Raw genomic sequence first — 23,586 nt, 5'->3', positions numbered from 1 at the left:
ATTTGGAGCCGCAAAAAAACCCACAAAATGAAGATAATAACACATATAAAGGTTTTTATACAGACAAACTATATACAATAGTAATAGTCTCTTTCATTTATGACATTTAAGAACTACAACATGTTCAGTTTATATCAAACCTCTATACCCCGTAGACCTGGTTCTTCCATTGTTTCATTGTTTGTGGCAAATTAAAGAAATTAAAATGAACCCACTTTGAAATAAATGAAGCAAATATTTGGATTGTATGTCAAGAAAAACGGTATGTGGATCCAAAGATGGACAGGACACATCCAAACATGTACTGAATATTGCATTTTACGTCGACATTGGATGTTGCACAAGATATTTAAACACTTTTATTTGTCGCCTTGATCTCTAAAGCTACAAGGAGCCACTGCTGAGTGGCTGAAGAGCCACATGTGGCTCTAGAGCCGCAGGTTGCAGACCCCTGTTCTATACCTTCAAAGAGTGTTTTAGCAGTGAATATATTATATATCAAAGTGCATTATAAGTTATCCTGAGCTAATCATTTTGTGTTGTGACTGGAAACAGCTTTTTAAAACACCATCCCCGTTTATTACCATTTCAATATAGTGAATGAAGAATCTACAAGGCCACAATTGCATATAGTACACAGTTTAGTATTTATAGCTTTCCCAGCTTAAGGTATGATAGATAGAGTGTGTACAAAAATATGGAAGCATATACAACATACATTTAAAGAAATAAATTAAAAAAACTTAAAAAGGAAAGGAGAAGAAAAAAGTACTCAGTTTGTGAGCTCATGCTTTAGTGATGTAAAATGGTCTTTGACACATTTTGATTTCATGTACTTTAGGGACTTTACATAGAGTTGTATCTCATTATAAAAGCATGGAAATATGGGTGCACTCTTTATAAATGTTGCCTGGTGGATGAAAAATGTGGCTAAAATAAGAAAAACATTAAACATTAGGTCTAATGTTGTGTTGTGTTTGTATCATTATAATTTCTAATAAACCTGTATTTTCTAATTCACCTTTCCATAAAGTCTTCCCAGAACAATTGGGCAATTTACTATATTATATTATATTATACATTTATTGGAAGGGTAGGAATAATGTATTACGTTGAAGTGGATTTATTTTGTTTTGGGTGGAACTATTGTAGTTCTCAGTTTGGATATTTTTTTGCAGATCAAATAAGTTCATATTGTTATTTCTATAGATAGATAGATAGATAGATAGATAGATAGATAGATAGATAGATAGATAGATAGAGAAGCAACAGTGCTTCCCTCTATCGACAACATTTCAGACCACGTGACCTCGTGTGTTTACATCCTCCGCTCAGCTGTTTCTTTCTTCCTTCACTTGGACACAGCGGCTCGTCCACTCCACGTTACCTGTAGCAAACCGTGCAGCTGGTTAGTTGGTTAGTTAGTTAGCGAGTTAGTTAGCACAGTTAACTAACAGGCGGCCTCTGCAGGGGGCATTTCACGTCTCAAAGTGTCCTGTGAACATTGCACAGCGCGCTCCGTTACAAGGAGTGAGTTAATGCGACACCACACTGTGAGTATTTTTGTGTGTGTTTGTTTTTTGTCTTTTTTACGAACTAACAGTGAGTTCGCTCGTTGGCGTGTGTGTTGACTGGTTTTGTTCGCGTTAGTTAATGCGACACAGCACAGTGAGTGTGTGTGTGTGTGGGAGCAGTTAATATAACCTGCTTTGTCTGACTGTGTTGTGATGATGGCGCACTCAGGCCCGCAGCAGCTAATGTTAGCTGGGTTAAGTTTAGCTCGTGTCCGACGGTGACTCGGATGCTCACGGTTCTACATTTAAACCCACTTAACCTCAGCTGCGAGTGTGACCTACATTTGTTCATTTTCTTTGTGTTTGCGTGTTTAATTGTGTGCTTGAAGTGGAAAACTCTGGCTCCACCACCAGGCGTCAGAGGCTCTGTGGCAAATGAACGACTCCATTTCTTTTCATCGTGATTTCTCATGCTAAGCTGTTATTATTAAAGCCGTAGCGGTGATATTTCTGCGTTTTCTCGTCTAACCGGTCCAGCTAAAGAATCTCAACTACTGCAGAGAGAGCCGACGACCTGCAGCTGCGCTTTTGTCGTCAAGTGTGACTGTGGAACAAAAGCAGTGGGAGCTGCTCACAAACACACTGACGCTGACAGTGTGTGTTGTCTTTGTGTAACAAATGTCACACTCGCCGTGTGTTTCCTCACACACGTATGTGGACGCACAGCATTAAAGGGGCAGCCATGATTTACAGCGCTTGACAACATTTTGTGAAAACGCTGTTGTTGTTTTGCTCCGTCGTCACACGCAGTGCGAAGAAAGTGTCCCGCTCTGTGATTGGCCGAGAGGCCGCTGTCTGTGTGGCAACTGCGTCACGTGACCAGGCTCGGCGGTGATTGGCTGCACCAGGTGTCAGTTTTGTGGTTTTGGTGGCCAGAAAAATAGACACAGTAAACCATGTTTGTGGTGAGGTGAAGAAGCATCCTTAGTCCTTGTACTACAATAGCTGCCATACTAGTTTTGCTTACACGTAGGTACATTTAAACTGTTAAAAACAATTGTTTTAAATTAAGGTTGTGATTCATTTATCAACATACTGTATATATAGGGTTGTTAACTTCCTGGTAAGAAACTAAGGAACAGGGAGGGGGGGCAACCTGATATGCTACACTTTACATAGGTAACATTACCGACATTATACACTTTCACACTTAAAAGATACAGTTTTGCTGTTTTACAATAGCATTTCTATATAGTATGTAACGTATGACATGTCATTTTTTTTCACCTGAGCAGTATCTCCTTTACACCATTTTACCTTTTCATCTCCATTGCTATGATACACAGAACTGTCAGTGAATCGGACCACCAGTTAAGAGTGCCCATTTTCTGTTGGACAGGAATGAATGACCGACAGATCGAGAGGTCCTCACAGCAGGAGGAGGATTTTATTTCCCTCATACAAATCACGCAATCTTCATTAGTGGACTAATCTGTAATTTTTCTGTCCTGGTTTTACAGGACTTTGACTTGATGATCGAAAATAAGGAACAAAGTGTGTCTTTTATCTTTCAAATATGAAGAAATCCTTATTGTACAGAACAGTTGGCAACCCTAAACCTATCTTTTGGGAATCTGTTATTTTTATTCCAAATAATATGAGGTGTTACATAAATGGCTGTATAAAAATAGTCAATACTAGAGGTTTAACAAGAACTAAGTTTTTGTCACAGGACCAGCATTATGACCACTATGTGGTCTCGTCTCAGGCCCAGACATCTTTTTAGTCCATCTTTTTACTCAAATGCAACTAATAGTATAAGGAGTTAAAACAATTTGTCATCCCTAACCCTCCCTGCCTTTTACTAATGAGAACAATTTGTGTGTTTGTCTTGGGGCGGAGATGTTGCCAAATTGTCTGTAATAGTTTGCTCTCCTAAACCACAAATAATTAATCTGCATAACAACGTTTCGGGGAAGATGCACGACAAACTACACACCGTGGTACTATTTCCTCAAATGGGCGTGAGAGATGTGACTGTAGAGAGTGGGGATTGATTCATTCACTTTAAGTTCTATGAAATAATAGATCTAGGTTGCTTTGCCTGGATCTGCGCAGACAGAACACCAAGTTGTTATTGCTAATTTTAGTGTAAATACAGTGAAAGATCAAATGTATTACGGTAAGGTATTAAGACACTATTGTCAAATTGTCAGTATCCTCAATTCTATAAATGTAATCATGCAATTTTATTTTTACTCATTTGTAAATAACTGTAATTTTTGAATGACTACATGTCAAAGATTTATGTCACCTGATGATCAACAACATAGTGTTTATGTGATAAATTAGTCAATGTTAAGATGAATTAAGATAAATATGATTAATTGACAAATTAATTATTCAGAAACGACAGCGTTTGACGTTGCATGTGTGTAGATGAATGAAAAAGAATGATCAATGAAAGGTTAATGACTGTTTTGGAAAGTGTGTCCACCAACATTCTAACTGAGGTGCAGTGCAGAAGGAGGCAGTAGAGGCAAAGGAAAGAGAAGAATGACAGTAATGTAACATTACAATTTCCTACTGCCGTAAAACAACCAACCAAGAAATGAAATCTTGAGTGACATTGGTTGATCTGACACATCTTATCATCAGCTATCTGGCTTCACATCTTCCACAGTTAATTAATTCACACTAATGCAACCTTAACTTTAACCTCAACCTTTTCTTGTTTTTAATTATGCTTTATAACACGTGAAAAGGTGCTCCAGGCGACAGCAGTTAAGATTTACTTTTTGACACATGCTTCCATGAATCTTTTAGAGACCGTGAGAGTAAGACAATTGGTATATTTCGAGAACTTTATTTTAGAGATGTTTCACACATACACACACTCTGGCACAACACACTTCTTTACTGTTGCATCTCATGACTGTTTGTGGCTAATTAAGGCAGAGTCTATGGATCAAATTTGCATAAATGGAGACAGATTTGAGTCATGAACACACTTTTAATTCAAGTCTGAAAGCACCACTATAGCTTGAGGGTGGAACCAGAGGAAAATCTTCATTATTGCTTCCATCAAAGGTTTATCCACTGTTGAGGATGAGTTTTGCATGGCAGTCTGTCTTGTATACGCATCTGGAAAAGTGGTAATACACGGTTCATTGAGTGAGTCGCTATTGAAGTCTGTTTATAGAAACGTCTTGGTATATACTTCCAATCTATATAACTGCAGAGAAGTTGTACCATTGAAATGAAAAATACATTTTATTTAAATAGATGAAGAAAAAGATATGACAGCCTAACTGGTTGGAGTAGAAAAATAGACTAGACTGACAAACTACAGAGTTGTATGTTTTGAAATATAACAAAGGCCACACGATGGAGTAGTGGCTAGCACTGCTGCCTCACAGCAAGAAGGTTGGGGTTAGAAACCTGGTCCAACTAAAGGCCCTTCTGTGCGGACTTTGCGCTTGGGTTCTCCAGTTTCCTCCCACAATTCAAAAATGTATTTAAATTAATTCATAAATTAATTTTCTCCTGCTTTATCCTCTGTATGAGGGTTGGGGGTGTTGGTGCCAATCCCAGCTGACATAGGGCAAAAGGTGAGGTACACCCTGGACAGGTCACCAGTCCTTCACAGGGCCACATAGATGGACAACAATTCATTCTCGCACTCTTTTTCTCTGTGTTGTCCCCATGATGGACTGGTGATGTGTCCAGGTTTTACCCCACCTTTCGCCCTATGTCAGCCAAGATTGGCACCAGCCCCCCCCCCCCCCCCCAAACCCTCATATGAAAGATAAAGTGTAAAAAAAAATACCCTAATTTATCAAAAATGTAATGTATGTAGTGGATGGAGGAAGAAAGCAGAAATGATCACGGAGGTTAGGCCTCAGCCTCATTAATTACCAATGCTCGTTTACCATTACAACAACATGTTCTTGTACAGAAGACAATATGTTGCTGTATTTACATTTCTTTTCTCTTGCCTTCAAAGATGTACCACAGTGAAAGTGGAAAATGGTCATTGAGGTCAACATAATAAAATGGCGGCTTCCTTTTAGACACATCAATTTGCAACGACTGTGTGGTCATTAGATTTATGTAATAAGAGATTATGTGGAAGCAGCTCAACAGATTTCTCCTCTGGGGAGTGAATATTATGTAGACATGGTTCAGATTTCAATGTATCTTAATGAGAATTGAGCATTTTAGCGTATTTGAAATCATAACAATAACAACTACACTACAATGACTGGCTTTCCAGCAAACCTTTGGCCACTACCACAGTTTCCTGGGTAACCCACATGCAGTTCAAAGACAGGTGAGGACAGCGTCAGATCAAAGGAAAGTGAGGGCAGCGTCCGTCTGGACAGAAAGTCTGCTGCATGGCAACTGGGCACGCAAAATGTGAAAAAGTGTTTTTTGCTAAATTCATGGGGTCACCCTAAAACTTGGTCAGATCCCGATGTGCAGATTGGTGAGATTTTCTGCTTGGCAAGGCCCTTAAAAGTGCACTTAAAGAGTAAGTGAAAGAAAAAGATGATGATGTGGATTATAATGATGATGATGATGGGGAAAAAAAAGAGAATACTTAGATAAAACAAGTGGTAAAATAAGTAAAGCAAGATCTAAAACATGGAAATGTATGATAAAAAGTGAGTTTAAAGGTCAATAAAAAAAGAATTTATCCTACCGTAGCGTAATAGGAAGTGGGTTATTAAATCGTGTTGAACAGGTGGAAACGTCTGGGGACATACATGAGGAGTCCTCATGAGGACTCGTTGATACATGCAGAGATAAAAAATGATAATAAAAAGATGACAGCAGCATTAAGTGGCTCACATTTTTTGCTGCAGTGTACTCTGGGCAAAATATTAATCACAAATACAATCCCATTCATTTGCTTTTAAAGATTATAATTAATGTAACAATTAAAGCTGATCTCTGCAGTGGACAACACACGTTTTTATGTATTTCTTAGTTCTTCCCAAACATGATTGAATCAGAATATTGGAAAGGCTTCTAAAAACAGCACAGTCCAGTATAACACCGTCACAAATGCATTTATGTAGGAGAGGTGATGTGGTATGATTTTAAATATATATAGCGTGTATATTGTTTGATGGTCAGTAACCACAACACTCATCACTGTACTGTTCTTCAGCAGTCTTTGTGTCTCATGGGCATGAATAGCTGATTTGTCGTTAGATTGTAAAACGCTGATTAGTTGAAATCATAAATTAGTTAGAGGCTGATGTCCTATCTCTTTATCCTCCTGGTTACGTGGTGTAGCTTTACTTTGACCCTTGATCTGAGTGTTACAGGGTGTATGGAGTCATTACATTTTTATTTACTTTTGAATCTGTGGAGTTGCGTCGCAGAGCTAGGAGGAGGATTTTCTCTCCGACAGCTCAGACTGCTCAAGGGGTGACAATGAATAATCATCAGATAAAAGCATTTTTACTTGAAATGCCCATTTCGAGCATGTCTTGGGTTTGTGAGCTAGACGGTCCTTTGGTATTTAGTTACAGCATTAAAGGTTATCTTGTGTCACCAGAGGTTCCGTTACATGTTTCGTCAACTTGTGGTGTCCCTCGTCGGGCCACAGCATCTATATACATGGCCTGAAATGGCATCTCTACACATTAATACACCAGAGGTGAACCCAGGACATCCAGTGTGTATTTACCAGCAGATTCCTGTTTATAATGAGAGATTCTTTTTCCTCTCTTTTAGACTATCTTTACTGTTGCAGAGACTGTTATTACCCAGCTGGCCTCCGTTGATTTGTCTTAGCAGAGAGGATGAATAATGACCTGTTGTAAGAGTCAAGATTATCATTGGTCCAAATGTACAGCGATTCCCAGAAGCAATTTGCCTACAGAATACCTCCCCTGACCCACTTTCCTGGATCGTCTGTCTACTGCAGGCAATCTCAAAGAACTATGCATTTCAGAGAGTTCAGAGGGAAATATTGGGATAAGAAAATACACTGTTGTACAATCAGTAATAGTGAGGGAAGCAATGACTTTTTGCCTGTTTGGAGGAGCCAATGGAAAATTACCTTACAGGCCTTCCGCTACAAAGTCACCTCTGAATTTAATCTTTATTAGCTGACTCAGATGTGGAGATGCTGAGAAGGCAGAGGGGAAATTCAAGACTTGTTTCACGTGTCTCCAGCCCCAGCTATTTACTCACTCGTGCTGAGGCAGTGTGGGATATTCTTTTGGGGATGAAAGCATTAATAAAATGATAAATTTAATTAGCATGTGAGGACTTTTCCTTCATATTGTTATAATGAGGTATTAACAGGGAAGTGTACATAGTAAAGTCAAGAGCTAGTGTAATGTTTTAAAGCACCACTGTATTTTTATGTAGTGCTTACTTAAGCAAAAACAGCCTCTTATAGCTTTGGCTCGGAACCTTTTGGGCTTGGGACCCCTTAAAATAAATCAGTTTTGTGATGCACATTGCACACATCACAAAATTACAGCCTCAGTGTGGACGTGAGTTGTCAACACTTCAACCTAAGAACCGTTTTACCATCTCAGACTGTGTAATTTGGCCTGAAGTGCATAAAGTACTCGAGAAAAAATGCTCAAAATACTTCTGGAAATCTATCACTAACTTTGTTTAACCTGTAACTTTCTGTGTATAATAGAACAGGTTAGCCAATACTGAATGTTGGTGCATCAATGTAAAGGTAATGTAATGTAATTACTTTATGTGGTATGTGGGTGACAGGAAAGTTATATGGTAGGAGGACAAATCCAATAAATGATCCCTGCACAAAGGTTATAATGTGAGGAAACAAGCCACCATGAACCTTGAGTTTGGTTCTCTGCCTCAGCAAATAACAACTCCACACAATGGAATTTATTTCTACTGAATACACCGACAAGTCTGAATCATGTATCAGCATGTAAGCTATATCGGAGAGCGATAATAATTGGTGTGATGATCTGTCAGAAAGGTTTATCTTGTTTTCTCCATATTTACCAGTAAAGAAAGACTAAATATTCCAGACACAGCTCTGTAAGATACAGCCTTTAAAATAATCAATACATGCAACATTCCCAAATGTCAGACATTGACGCCTCTAAAGATTTTGCAAAACTTCTAAGACCCACAATCAGATTTGAACATGAGCAATAATCTAGCACAGCATTAAATAAGCAAAATAAAATTTGCCCCTGTCATGATTGCTTCCATCCATCCATTATCTACCGCTTTATCCTCCACCAGAGGGTTCGCGGGGGGTGCTGTGCCTATCTCAGCTGACATAGGGCGATAGTTGGGGTACACCCTGGACAGTTCATCATGATTGCATATTCATCATGAATCACAATCTTAATAGGGATGGGAATCGGTATCGGTCATTATCAGTCAAAATATCTGGCTCAGATATCGGACATATATAAACGTAAAATCCGAATATCATGCTTCATAATGCACAGACTGTAAAAATGGAAATAAAAATCAGCAAAATAATTTTAGTCATGTTTGGGCTGTTTAGTTTTTTTTTTGGCAGAGTACTATTTGTTACACAGTTGGATAATTATGTCTTTGAAATGACTCGGCACAAAGGTGTTGTTAACAGCTTCATAGTTCATAAATGGCCAATCTTGGCTATGGCGAAAGGCAGAGTACAACCTGGACAGATTGCCAGTCCATCACAGGGCCGCATAGAGACAATCAACCACTCACTCTCGCACCTATGGTCAATTTAGAGTGTCCAATTTTCCTAATCCCATATTGCATGTTTTTGGAGAAAACCTACTCGCACACAGGGAGAACATGCAAACGGGTCACAAACCTGGGTCTTCTTGCTGCAAAGGGAAGAGTGCTAACCACTACACCAACCATTTGGCCCTCACTCCAAACCAGGGGTGTCAAACCCATTTTCACTGAGGGCCACATCAGCATAATGGTTACCCTCAAAGGGCCCAGATGTAACTGTCATACAGAATAAATGTAACTAAATGTAACCAAATAGAATGTAAAATAAAGGTAAGTACTCTGCAAAATAACTTTCTGTATTTATTACTTATTCAAGTTACAAATATGATGCATTATAGATGTAACCCGGTCCACAATGGTGTTTCTTGACAAACTAACAGTTTTAAGTCTGTATCTGGTCGGGGCAGACCTGCTCACACACCTTCAGCATGCATTGCTTCAAAAACGCACCCTCAGAAAAAGACTTTGAAGCACGGGTGATTTCTTCAGCCACAATAAAGCGAGCTTTCACTGCCTCATCGTTTTTTGGTTGTGGCTTTTGTGAACACAATCTCAATTTCACTCGTCTCATGATGCGTTGAAAATGATACACTGCGATCTAGTGGCGGTATGGTCAACGCACACCTTAAAGCAGCATAGACCCTTTTAATACAGATTTTTAAGACCAATTAATCACTCGTGGGCCACATAAAATGACATGGCGGGCCACATCTGGCCCCCGGGCCTTGAGTTTGACATATGTGCTCTAAACAGTTGCAACAAAACATGTTATTGTTGATTTAGTACAGAGTAGTTGTGTTGGATTGCATTTCTTTTAGATAGGCTGTACTTAATAAACTGGCAGTAAACCTTTTCAGAGACTGCTGTGTATAAGGCCATTGTTGATGATCTATGACCAGGTTATGTTGCCTTATATGTCATTTTTTCACATCCAAATACGGTGTATAAGATACTTAATTCTCAGGGTTGTTATTTTATGGCCTTGTTGAAGGCCACAAGTCAAAGCCTGTCAGTCTAACGACATAACCCCTCACTTTAGGACCGAGCAGACTACAGTAAAGTCAGACAGTGACAGACAGCCTCTCATGCCTTACATCAAACTTGGCTGTGCCGGCGTCTGAAGCTATCAGTGATGAAAGTCTGTGGACGAGACAGGACGTATAATTATTATTATTAATCATGTCATTATTTTTTAATTTACCTGTCTTCAACTTGCGAATATGCACCATATCAGTGACAACAGTGGCTTTAGTCAATAAATAATTAGCATCAAATTAGATCCATTTTCCAGAATCTCTCTCAAATTTTAAGAAAAACCATAATTGAATTCTGTGTTTAATCAGTCTGACATTCATATAAACTGAATGGGACAGTGGTAAATAACATATACTTATCAGGCCAAATAAATTAGCTTTGCCTATTTCACTGAGCCATTGCTGCAAGAAAATAAAACACTTAAATGAGTAGATCATCTCCAAGCCTCTGCAACCTGGTGCTCCACCCCAACCAGGCAGCGTTATTGGAACCACTCAGTAGAATTATATCCAGAGTTCTAACCAGACGCTCCACAGAGATTAAAACGAGCCAACCTTTCAAGACATTTTCCTGTTTTCCATTTTCTTCTTTCTAACATAGCATGTGTTGCATGTCTTGTATTATTGTATTGTTTTCAGACCTGACATCTTGATGAATGCATATTGTGTAGTGAACAGTTACACAAATACGTCTACATTATTTCATTTGGCATGTTGCAAAAATAAATAAATCCCCTGCATTTTATCGTGAGGGGAGCTAATTGGGGAGAAAACTGTTATAGCACAGTGTGTCATTGATTATTCAGTCTGTGTCTCTTACGGTTGTTAATTTTTCATCATAAGACCATCCCAGTTGTGAGGCAATATTATTAAATCTTTACTTTTAGCCGCATCTGAAGCCTTCACTCTACCTAATGTATCACAATGTTTCTGTCTTTTTTTTTTTCTTCTCTCAGGTCACTTTTTCTGCCTGGGCATGACTGTTGTCTGAAGTGACGCTTGAGGAGTGACAGTGACGCCAGCCATCTCCATGTTACTGTGAGTAGGAATCGCTCATCCCGAGTACGACTTCGCCCCTTGTGTTTCACTTCTTATTTTTGGCCATGGGGGGAGCCGTGAGCGCCGGGGAGGACAACGACGACCTCATTGATAATCTGAAAGAAGCTCAGTATATCCGCACAGATAAGGTAGAACAGGCTTTTCGAGCCATAGACCGCGGTGACTACTATCTCGATGGCTACCGGGACGGCGCCTACAAAGACTTGGCATGGAAGCACGGCAACATACATCTATCTGCTCCATGTATATACTCTGAGGTGATGGAGGCCCTCAAACTGCAGCCTGGACTTTCTTTCCTTAATCTGGGCAGTGGAACTGGCTACCTGAGCACAATGGTCGGCCTTATCATAGGTAAGCATCATGTTCCCTTTTTATCACAGCTGTGCTTTTCTTTTTAATGTATTTGGGAAATACTGAGATGGTTTAGTGTTATTTAGAGAATGTATTTACCTGGAAAAGTACAGCCTGTGACTGCAAATTACACATCTGGGATATTAGAACCTCATTGACTGATTTAACAAATTGTTTAAACTGTTGCTAAACATGATAAACAAATTCCAAAAGCTGAAAAGGGAATTGAGTTTCTTGTCAGACCAAGTGTCCAAAACCCAAAGGTAATACTTTACTACATTAACACTAATAGTACTCAAATTTCAGAATCATAATATCCGTCTTACCTCTCGTCTACATGATACTATAATAGGTAAAATAAAATGCTCTCTGTTACATTAATATGAAAGGTAATTGTTTTTTTTCCCCTCAGGGCCATTTGGTGTGAACCATGGAGTTGAGCTCTATAAGGATGTGGTTGAATATGCCAGAGAGAAACTGGATGATTTCATAAAGAATAGTGACAGCTTTGATAAGTGAGTACATGCCATGGAAACACATTTTGTTGACAGTTAAATTGATTTTAAAAAACCACCAAAACTGACTGATTAAGATGAAAAACGGTGGTTCGAGTACATCCACTTGTGGTTGAAGGAATTGTTCTGGGAATCTTGTTCCCTTGTTGTCAAGGGTTCAAAGCCTAGTATTTGACAGTTTAATAATAATATACAACCAGCATCCACTTTGCTTAGCCATGCATTAACACTGGAAACAGGTCGAAACGGCCAGCCTGACCCTAACGTGTGCTTAATCTGTACAAAATGTAACTGCTACAACACATTTTTTACTCTACGGTGTTTGTACAAATTTGTAATTATATTAATTAGGGCTGTAACGATATGTGTTAATCTACCGGGGGCAGTGTCAGACACAGCGACAAAAGCGTCATAAAACCATGTCTAACTTTAACAAACACAAACATGCTGCATACCCACAGAAAGGTCAGAAACTCAACTAAAAGCTCATACAAACCATTCTTATGTTCACCAAACACAGTTAAAACACCGATGGATCAAACCCGCAGGAGCGGAAAAAACCCGTTACAACGCACACATTGAAAAGTGGCACCAGAGCGTCAGCGTGATTATGTAAACAGCGGAGAATTCACAGATTCTAACGGTACCATTTTTATCACTCTACGACCAAGATTCACAGATCCAGCCCCAAAATAAGAGCAAAACAACAACTGACTTTCAAGAAATACAAGCAGAAATGTTGTCTTACCTTTGCTGTTTATCAAAACAAGTTATTTCCACTGGAACAAAACTGCTTCTCATGAAGAACTACACTTCCCAGCATGCTTTGGGGACAAATCCCAGTCTGATTGATCATTTACTTTGTATTTTTCAACAGTATTATTTTGTCACAGAAAAGAGAGAAATCTTTGGTTATTTATTTATTTATGTTCAAATCTGTTCACAGTGTTCCAAAATATTTGTTATTAAATGTTACATTAAGTTGCTATATAAGTAAATGTTGTTTAAATAAAATGTTTTTTAAATTTCAAAATAATCGTGGAATGTATCGAATCATGGGTCAAAAATCGTGATACAAATCGAATCGTGAGTTTGTGTATCGTTACAGCCCTAGTATTAATGCATTTTCTAAAAACAAAAACAAACTACAACACAAGCCCCATGGTTCTCAAACTGTGCTACATTTACCACCAGTGAGTGGTACGCTAGCTTCCTCTGGTGGTACTTGGAGTACAATCTGAAATACTGATCTACTGTATATACCAGGGTATGTGATCGGAGTGGAGTGCTTAGAAAATGAAACAAATAACAAAAGAATTATAATAGTTAGAGTGACCTTATCTCTTGCTCCATCTTAATCTCATGTCACTATATCAGTGTGTGAAGTATATGTGAGGAAGAGGAGGATTATGAGAGAGCAAATCTTATTGTGAATAAATCTGCCTCCTGTGAAAAGTCTGCAGCTGACTTTGCTCGACCTATTTAGCGTTGCCGATTAATGGTGTTACTTCAAGAGCTCAATATTTTCTCAGCTGGTACTTGGTAAAAAAAAGTCTGAGGACCACTGCTGTAGCCACATATGTGATGCTGAGCCTGAAAGAAAGGAAAATATGTCTCCCGTGGTTGTTTGCTGCATTTTATTCACTGTTGTCATTTTGTCACAGGTTTGAATTCTGTGAGCCAGTCTTTGTGGTAGGAAACTGTCTTGAAATTGCAACAGACAGTCATCAATACGAACGCATTTACTGTGGCGCTGGAGTTCAGAAGGACCATGAAAATTACATGAAAGTGCTGCTCAAAATTGGAGGAATCCTGGTGATGCCCATAGAGGATCAGGTAAGCGCTACAAGCCACTGAATAATCCAGAATTTACTCGTTATAAAACCAGGTAAAATAGTTTTGACCTACAAGACGGCTTATGTAACTGCCACATGCATTATTGAGCCAGAACGGCCCCTGGATTTGAGCAGCTGTGTCAGAAGCACACACAATAATATTTTATTTAAAATGGTGGATGTGTGAGTGTGGACAGACTGTGGATCATTTAAGAGTGCTGATGTTTTTTTGGGATGAAAAATGGAACCTTTCCAGGTTGGAGGGTTAAGATCTTGACAGACTCACAGTCAAGGATTTCGGGCCAGTTGAAGTTATTTCAAGGAAAAAGGAACTGAACTGATGAAAAACCTGGGTTAGCTCAAATGTTATGACCAAAGTTTTGATATTTTATGTTTACGACTCTCTAAAGTGAATTCAGAGTACAGTATTGGCTAAAAATGTTACCTTTTAAAAAAAAAAAAAAATCCACATGATTAAAGGCATTATAGTAGGAACAAAAGCAGCCTGCACACTTATGAGACTTGGTGGAGAACATTAATCTTGGTAAGACTTTGACAGCGCTATGACTCATTTTTACTCAGGCCATATTAACTAATATGAATCATTTTCCGCATGTTATTTCTCTTTGTTGTGGCCCTTCATCAATGCAAAGTTAGTTTTTTTCCAATCCATCACTACCTAAGCGTTTTAAAATGAAGCAGAAAGTGTATACTAATGTGAAGAGGCAACATTAACAAGCAAGCGTTGTCATCCAGAACTTCCACTTTTGTTTTTTGTACCCACAGTGCAACGCATTATGTGAAATAGATTTTGTTTGTTGTTATTGTTTGTGCTGCTAAATGGCTTAAAAAAATATAAATGATAAAGAAATATCCATGCACATGTTCAGGAATACACATTCATGATATTTATTTTAAAATACAGTTTGTTTTAAAGACATCTAAGCACAAAACACCTGTGCAGCCTTGTGACTGTATAGATCGTAAAAAAAAATAAAAAAGTAACCACACAGAGACTTTGAGCTATAATGTGTTGCAATGAAGCACTCATTCCCCCTGAGTATACATTAAAGATGGCTGTGAAAGCGTGAACCATACTTAAAGCTGTTCTCCGTATCTGCTGCTCTTACTGAACCTGTGCCACTTGACTGCCTCTCAAACCATTAAAGATATAAATGTACACTTACATTATCGCCATGCGCGATGAGCCCACAGCCTCGTGTCGGCGGAAACTGGGGACTGGTAATTACGCTTTAAGACCTGATGGCTGCTCAGGGCAACCTTTTTAATGATGTGTCTGGTCGAGGTAAATGACTTGAGAAAATACTGCATACCATAACTGCGACTGTAAGACTGACAATTAATTAGTCAGTGGATGAAATTTATGGCCAGCTGGACAACAATAAACAGATAGTTGATTAATTGCCTAAACACACAGTGTGCATTTTCTGTCACTAGGGTTCTCTCGGTTAAAACAATAACAAAAGACTTCCTTCTATGATGGCAGGAAGCAGCGTGGGATCATGGGAATTTTTGTCTTGTTCGGTGCTCCCCTGTGTTTGCACTTTAAGGCTAGAGCTTTAGCGGCAGAACGTGCGGCTAATGGTGATGAGTGGACTCGATCCATTAGTGACAAATACACGGAATACTGTTGTTAACGTCTAACGTTATAGCAGAGACAGTAAAGCTGATGGTGTCAATAAAAGGCCAAATCAAATGCTCCACTACCTTAGATAGAAATATGAATTTCTGTGGATTTTAAGACTGTTGGGATACATTTGGGCCAATGTATAAATAATACAAAATATTTTTATGACATTATCTTGGCATTTTTAGACCTTTTAATGCAGATTATGTTACATATTCTATCTCCAATTTGAAATTGATAAACATTTTAATTATAAAATGCAAGAATTTGCAGAACAATATGGTAATCTGAGGCTTTGGGTGATGGGGTGTTAACGGTGGATGAAATGATTCAACAATTTAATGAGATCACAAATGGATCCATTTTGAAAATAATAATTGGTTGCAGCAGTTTTTTTTTAATGCAGTCAGCTACTGTTTTTGAACAAAGATGCCGTGTGGTCTCTGTATGACAGGCTTTATATACAGTGGAGTTGGTTCCCCTTTTGCAGCTTTTGCAGCTCTACAGCTTCCACACTTATTGGAAGACCTTTCTCAAGTGTTTCCATGGGAATTTGAGCCCACTCATTCTGTAGAGCATTTATGAGGTCAGGCACTGATGTTGGACGAGAAGACCTGGCTCACAGTCTCTGTTCCACTTCATCCCAAAGGTGCTTGAATGTGGGGTTGAGGTCAGGACAGTCGAGTTCTTCCACGCCAAATTAATTAGAATTTAAATAAAGTATTGTAGTATATATTATTGTATTATACTCATTCATATACTCACATCTTTTTTGTTGTGCAACGTTGAGATTGTTGTGCTTGCAAAGCTCGGCTACCTCGCAGTCTTGAATCCCACATGATTTCCTCTGTGATGTTCTTATCTGATGTGGCAGCATGTATGCCAGTGTAAAACAGCGTATACTGTGTCCTCTCTCTTGGGTCGCAGTGCATATATCTGCCACCCATAACGAACACCCAGCAGTTGGAGAACACCTTTGAGTGGGTGCATTCTGTTTAATAAGCAGACATTGTATTTATACAGAAATAATTGCTGCTTGTTGGCACTGGTGGAGAATAAAATACAGACCTCAGGAGAGGAACATATCCAGGTGAAAAGTCCCAAAAGAACACTCAATGGCAGATCCACTCAAATATATGCTGTTTATGAAACATTGATAGGATATAAAAAATACAGTACATACACATTGTAAAGAAACTGTGGTGCTTTGGGCCCTTAGCCCCTCTTCTCTATAATATTATACACTATTTCATATTTTATGAGTGTTCAGTGTTGAGTTCAGGTTGTGTCTCTTTATGCAGCTGACCCAGATAACCAGGACTGGTCAGAGCACATGGGAGAGCAAAAACATTTTGGCAGTGTCCTTTGCCCCGTTGATCCAACAGAGCAGAGCGGATGGAGAGAAGCCAGACACTGTTAACCTGCGTAAGTTTCTCCACCACTCTCAGCAAAAGAAAAAGGCATTCTTTGAGTCCTCAGAGTTTTTATATTTCCTAATCCTGTAAAAGTATGGAATCTTCAAAAGTCGTACAGTGATGTGATGAGATCATTCCTCCAGCAGGATTTGCTTAGATGTATGAATTTTGCTCTGCAGCTTTAGACACCACTTCTTTTTGTTGATGGCTTCACACTTTTTTATGCTGACCTAGTAGAAAACAGTGGTGCATTGGTATAGATTATTGTTATTTTTGTGACGCACTGCCCCTAAAGGACCGTGTCATCTCCGCTTGTTCCTCAGCCCCGGTGACCGTCCGCAGCCTTCAGGATCTCGCTCGGATCTACATACGCCGCACTCTCAGAAACCTGTCCAGCGAGGACAGCCAGGGCAAGGGGACGGTGCAGAGAGTCCCCCAGAAGCGCAAGCGCAGACGCTGCCGGCGGCGACGCATCAACACCTACGTGTTTGTAGGCAACCAGCTCATCCCCCAAATGGTGGAGAGCGAGGAGGAGGAGCACGCCGAAGAGGAGCACAAGGAAGTGGAGGAGGAAGAGGAGAGGGACATTGGTGACATTGAAATACTCAAGCAAGTGAACATCTTGAGAGACCAAATAATGGCGTTACCCCTGCCTGAGTCTCTGAAAGCATATTTGCTGTATTACAGAGAGAAATGACTGATTCCCTGGATATCTATTCTCTCTGGGTGCAGCTCCTGCTGAAATGCCATTTTTCACCCTCTTCAGTACAAATGTAGCATTATTTTCATGAAATCCAGACGACACAATTCTTATGGAAAAACACTTCATAGATAATGCTGGATAATAATAATAATAATGTTTGGATTGTCACGACCCGTTTGTTTTTGTTGACTTGGTTCTTTTGTAGATAAACAACAACAACAGAACAAGGAAATATGTATGTATTAAAATGTTTCAGAAATTTATTTCAGATTTTATCACAATATGTCAGGATTTCTGCAGAAGTGTGCAGATTAAGAATTGGTTCTCAGAAAAAGTTCTTGCTATATTTGTTAAAATATGATCATGCCATTTAAAAAAACAACAACAAAAAAACAGGACATTTATTGCACCTTTTTTAGAAGCTTTAACTTCAGTGTCTGGCAATTTGATGACGCTGAACGACACAAAAGACAGGAATCATGACTGGGGCACGTATGTCATCACTCTTCTGGATATTATTGTTTTAGGTCAACGTGTTTTGTGCGTTCCTATTACAACAGAGAGACCAGATGGGTTCATCCTTTTTTCTACAGTGCACCTTTTATTACCCTAATGTTTTCTACAAGGTGTGGACATAGATACATAGATACTTGTCTCTCACTTTGCATACAAGTAACATCCTTCTTGACATGATACGGTGTGGTAGGTCCTCTCCTCTCCACTGTTACCTTGTTTTTTTTATTGTAAATGCAAACAATATATTGGTTTCATTAATCATTAGTCATATCAGTTGTTTAGGAATAATGGGGAAAACTGAAGGCAGGTGTTAAATTATGGTTCATATTTTCAACTTTTTTAGAGGGAAGTGGTAACAGGGGGAGGTGTTTACCAGTTATGATTACATGCATGACTATACTTCTGTGTGTCTTGGGTGTTCCTGACTTTACGCTTTACATGGTATGTTTGGTCACTGGAGGTGATGTCCCAAGTGATCAACTTTTTAAACAAAGGAAAAAGACTTTAAAGATCATTAATCAATTTAATGGCCTTGAAACCTATAAACAACCTTTTTTTTTTTTTTTTTTTTTTTAATTGATCAGGATCATGGAGGATTTTGAAGCCTTTTGTATCTTGGACTGGAGAAGTGTCCAGCAAAGCACCTTAAGCTGCAGTCGTCAAGCGGAAAAAAAGAAGGTGCCGCTATTTTTTGGGGGGTCGGGGGGCGGGGTTTGAACATGTACTGTGGGCAGAATTAAAATCTTGTTAAATCAAAGTACAATTTTCTTGCAGAACTTCGCTTATAGTGATGGCTTTTAAGTGCCAACGTACCCGTCACATTAGGCTGTCTGTGAGTCGTCTGGCACAGTAAACTGAACCCAAACGATGCTCTATATTTCCACAAAAAAAACATTCCACGGTGAAAGAGAAAACCGCACGCCGCTGATTGATGTCACTTTTTCCTTCACGCGCTACCATCACAGACTCTCTGATTTTGTTTCATCACACTTTGAATGCGTAATTTAGTATTCCAAGAGCTGAGGTTAATGTTGTCAATATTAATTCTATTCAATATAAATGTGATATATGTGTATTGTTATGATATGATTCTGCCTACAGGTTAATTTGCATTGGTTTTTTTTGTAGCGCCCTCTTGCTGTACTGTATCTTGACACTGGGAATTCTGTTAATCAAAACTCCACTGCTGTCTGTTAAATAGGTAAGAAATATATAGTGATATAGATCTTCACTTTTGTTCTAGTGTACTGAAAAAAACAAACATTTTGTTTAAAAACGGGGTGATTATCTATTTGTAGTTTTTGTGTTTGAAGAGGTAACATTTATTTTCTGTAAATTCTTTTTGTCTTTTTTGCATTTTTTTTTTATCTGAAAGCTTTGCAGGTAAGCAATAATAGAAGAATTAATGAAATTATTATGACCTATATGAAAACAATCCCATCTGATTTGCATAATATCCATTAAGGCTCATGTGACCGATTGTGGGCACACAACAGATTATAAACATTGTCTGAAATGTAATTGCTAGTTAGAGAACACATTAGGCGTCGGAATCTCAGGTCACGGCCTCCACCAAAGTTAATGGGATTGCTGTGACTTCAATCAAGTTTGAGCACAGAAACGGTCACTGGGGGGAGTCATTACCAAGTCTGTGCTCGTATATATTCATTTGTTAAGAGCCAAAATAATTCTGTTAATTTTTGCCCATGCCTGGGTTGATTTCTCATAGTGTGTGCTTAGTTCATTTTGAAAAGATTTTGTTTCTCCGTAAATGTTTGGCACAAAAATAAAGGTCTCAATCACATTATGCCTCTTCTTCTAATCAGTGTTTTGGTCTCAATTAAAGGGGACATATTATGCAAAATCAACTTTTTAATCATTTAAATCCTTATATCTTGGACTCTGGAGGCCCTATCAGTCGGCAAAGTGTGAAAAAAGATGACTCACTCATGTTTTTGTGGTCCTCCTCAGTCTAAGTACAGGAGATAAAACATGCGATGTTGACTTCCGCACTCACTGGGACGTCACAATGCGCTAAATTCTTGGAATTGTCTCGCCCCGAGAGGGCTGGTGAGGGCAACAGTATCCGAAAACCGGAAGTCCACGAAAAGTTCTATTCTTGGCTCCGCAGTGCAGCAGAGAGTTCTACACAAACTTCCAGCCTCAGAGGATTTATCTGTCCAGTGGATACATGTTATATATGACAGCAATGTGCCTGCTAGAGCCTGCAAATGATCACTTTTCCAAATGCTAACTGCTGTTAGCTCCTAGTAGCCTCTGTGGCTCATGTCATTTCCTGTTTTGTTTTACTTTTTTTTAAGGTGGACTTAAAGAGATACTTCTAAACCTAGCGTTCTGAACAGGGCTGTTTTAGCAGGGTGATTGAACTGCTGTGGTGCTTCATCCTTATGGTATTTTGACCAAAGCATGTCACAGACATGTTCATTAGGACACCTGGGGTCCATTTCACAAAGCGGGTTCAACAAACTCTGAGTCTAACCCTGAACTCTGAGTTGATCTACTCTGAGATAGGAAACTCTGAGGTTCCACAACAGCTGATCTGAGTTAGTTTGATCAACTCGGAGTAGTTTCACCTGGAGTTAAGTGAGATGGATGTTCAGTAGACACCAGAGATTCATTCAGCGGAATTCATGTGCAACTGTATAATGTCCTCCTTGTATGCATTTCCAGTTACCAGTCAAAGAAATTTATAAAAGACTCCTGCTGAAAAAAAAAAAAAAAGGACAAAGAAATGCAGTTCTTGGGCCGCCAGATTAGGATGGCAGACCTAGAAATTGAAATACTGGAGCAGAAGTTAGAGGTAGGTGCATTGTCACAGGTGAATTTTGTTAACTATTGGAACATTAACTAAAGTAGCGCTTGTATTTGCAGGAAATTAAGAAGACCAAATTAAATGTGTATCATGTCTTTATTTGATTGCTGTGGTGGTGATGGTGACTCAATCACTAAAGTGATTATGGCATATGGCGTCTCTGGCTGCTCTGCCGTCCTGCACTGCTGACAGGTGGATGGGGTCATCGTCAAGGTCTTCTATTTGTAGGGCAGGGTGTTGCTCTCCTCTAATAGTGGCAATATTATGAAGAACAACACATGCCACAATAATGTCACAGGCCCTCTCAGGGGTGACCCTGAGGTGACGTAGGCACTGGAAACGGGCTTTCAGCAGGCCTATGGTCATCTCAACCCGGGCTCTCGTCCTGCAGTGAGCCCGGTTGAAGTTCTGTTGGGGGCCTGGTTCAGGGTCAGGGTAAGGGGTCAGCAGCCTAGGTTGACATGGGTAACTCCCGTCACCCAGCAGATGTCCATCAAACTCTCCTGTAAAGTATAGTGGATACATTAGAGTATATTAAAAGGAGGGAGATGAGTGAATTATACAGTATTGTGCAAATCTTTAGGCTGTTTACCACGTTGCAGTCTGTTGCTCAGGTTAGACTCACGATAAATCCTCGAGTCATGAACAGACCCGGGCCACTTGACCTCCACATTGGAAATGATGTGTGCAGCATCACATACGATCTGGACAGTGCAGAGAATGACAGGTGTTGAACTATGGTGCAGTCTTTAACATTTTGAAACAGTGGTCAAGTCCACATGTACCTGCACATTGATGCTGTGAATGGACTTCCTGTTCACATAATCAGCTTCATTATGTGATGGAGCCGTGATGGGGATGTGTGTGCCATCGATGCAGCCAATCACACTGGGGAATCCTGAAAGACGTTAAAATCAATCATCCCAGTCTGAGGTTGGTTGCAGCACAATGTCATGATGAGAATGTTATTTAATATGAATTTATTGGATCTCTACACTGTTCACCTGCAATCCTGTGGAACTCCTCCTTGATGGCTCTGACAGGTTTATGTCCAGGGAAAATGACAAAGACAGGTAGCAGTCTTTTCAGGGCGAGGCAGACTTTTCTCACCGCTCTGCACACAGTTGCCTTGCTCAAGTGCTCTGCATCTCCCACGTTGTATAAAACACTCCCGTTTGAAAAAAAACGCAGCGCAACGCACAGTGTCTGCTGGGACGTGAGAGCGTGACTTCGGTTGGTAACGTTGGAAATGTGAGGACGGATCAGGTTGTGTAAGTAAATGATTGACTGTGACGTGAAACGGTACCGCTCAAAAAGAAAAGTGTCCGGAAATGCAAGAACATCTACGCGCGGTCTGATAATCATCTCCCGAGGAATATTGAATTCTCTGCGCAGTAATGCTGCACCTTCATCCACGGGATCACTGTCAAAAGGACATGCCATGGTAGTGGAAAATAGTCGCCACCTAATATAACTTCTAATGTAGACGGCAGAACTATACTACGCCAAAACACGCCTGCTGACTGAATGAGGAAATCAAATACCGTGTGTGTCTGAAAGAGGGCGGAGACAGAGAGAAACTCAGTTAGGTTCATAGAGCATGTTACCATGGTAACTGACCGAGAGCTTAAGTTACCTCTCTCTGTGAATCAGGCTAGAGTTCCTCCTCTTTCTCTGGTTTGACTTACCTCCCTTTGTGAAAGGGAACACTCAGAGTCAGGGGCGATTCTAGAGTCTGTAGGGGCCCTAAGCAAAAAATTCCAGGGGGCCCTTCCTTCTAACCAGTGTTCATCACCATTATGTTACAAATAATCTGACACCAACGAAAAATGTACGTTCAATGTACGTTCAAATGTGAGTTCAAATTTATTTTTTTTCCAAAATGAATGAACATGGAAAAACCTTGTAATTAAAAAGTATGTGAAAATATAAATGAAAAGAACAATACAATACTGTAAATAGCTTTAAAAAAAAACTATATAAACTTAGTAAAACATATACATTACGCTGTAAAGAACCCACATTATAAAACAATATAAATATATAGAACAATAAAATACTGTAAATAACTGAAAAAAACATAAACTGAGTAAAAAAAAGATATGCATTACACTGTAAATAATCCTCTTCATTTTCCAACTTGCAGAACGATAACTTCCTACTTTCCTTCTGAGATGTCATTGCAAATCACCCATTGTTGTTTAAGGGGGGCGGGAAGGCGACTGGTCACTGCACATTTCAGTAAGAACTCAGACTCCGAGTGTCGGGGGCCCCCTATCGGCTCGGGGCCCCAAGCAATTGCCTGCCTTGCCTGTTCATAAGCTGTGCCTCTGCTCAGAGTTTCCCTCATTTCAGGGTTAACAGGCTCAGAGTTTTCACTAAACCTGCTTTGTGAAACGGACCCCTGGGAA

The 23,586-nt window shown here is 39.5% G+C and overlaps 2 protein-coding genes across 2 annotated transcripts; one reads left to right on the top strand and one right to left on the bottom strand.

Moving 5' to 3' along the window:
- The first annotated feature begins 1,368 nt into the window (after positions 1–1,368).
- On the top strand, positions 1,369–20,051 carry pcmtd1 (protein-L-isoaspartate (D-aspartate) O-methyltransferase domain containing 1). The gene is made up of 6 exons (XM_083890263.1): positions 1,369–1,553; positions 11,257–11,710; positions 12,123–12,225; positions 13,890–14,061; positions 17,010–17,133; positions 17,447–20,051. The coding sequence occupies exons 2-6, from the start codon at positions 11,404–11,406 to the stop codon at positions 17,818–17,820; spliced, it is 1,080 nt and encodes a 359-aa protein (XP_083746389.1). The 5' UTR covers positions 1,369–1,553; positions 11,257–11,403; the 3' UTR covers positions 17,821–20,051.
- A 1,250-nt stretch (positions 20,052–21,301) lies between these two features.
- On the bottom strand, positions 21,302–23,525 carry LOC310927303 (putative nuclease HARBI1; the record flags this gene model as incomplete). Its single annotated transcript, XM_083889597.1, has 5 exons — positions 21,302–21,678; positions 21,768–21,879; positions 21,961–22,073; positions 22,180–22,462; positions 23,487–23,525. The coding sequence occupies 5 exons, from the start codon at positions 23,523–23,525 to the stop codon at positions 21,302–21,304; spliced, it is 924 nt and encodes a 307-aa protein (XP_083745723.1).
- Positions 23,526–23,586: the final 61 nt, after the last annotated feature.

This window comes from Microchirus variegatus (assembly GCF_963457635.1).
Source record: "Microchirus variegatus genome assembly, chromosome: 5".
Lineage (NCBI taxonomy): Eukaryota > Metazoa > Chordata > Actinopteri > Pleuronectiformes > Soleidae > Microchirus > Microchirus variegatus.
Note: the sequence above shows the minus strand (reverse complement) of the source record. Positions and strands in the feature narration are given on the sequence as shown.

Excerpts from the sequence above, each read along its gene's own strand:
- pcmtd1 (XM_083890263.1), top strand. The coding sequence starts at position 11,404 with ATGGGGGGAGCCGTGAGCGCCGGGGAGGACAACGACGACCTCATTGAT. Across the intron at positions 12,226-13,889 it reads AATAGTGACAGCTTTGATAA|GTTTGAATTCTGTGAGCCAG; the intron begins GTGAGTACATGC and ends ATTTTGTCACAG. Across the intron at positions 17,134-17,446 it reads GCCAGACACTGTTAACCTGC|CCCCGGTGACCGTCCGCAGC; the intron begins GTAAGTTTCTCC and ends CTTGTTCCTCAG.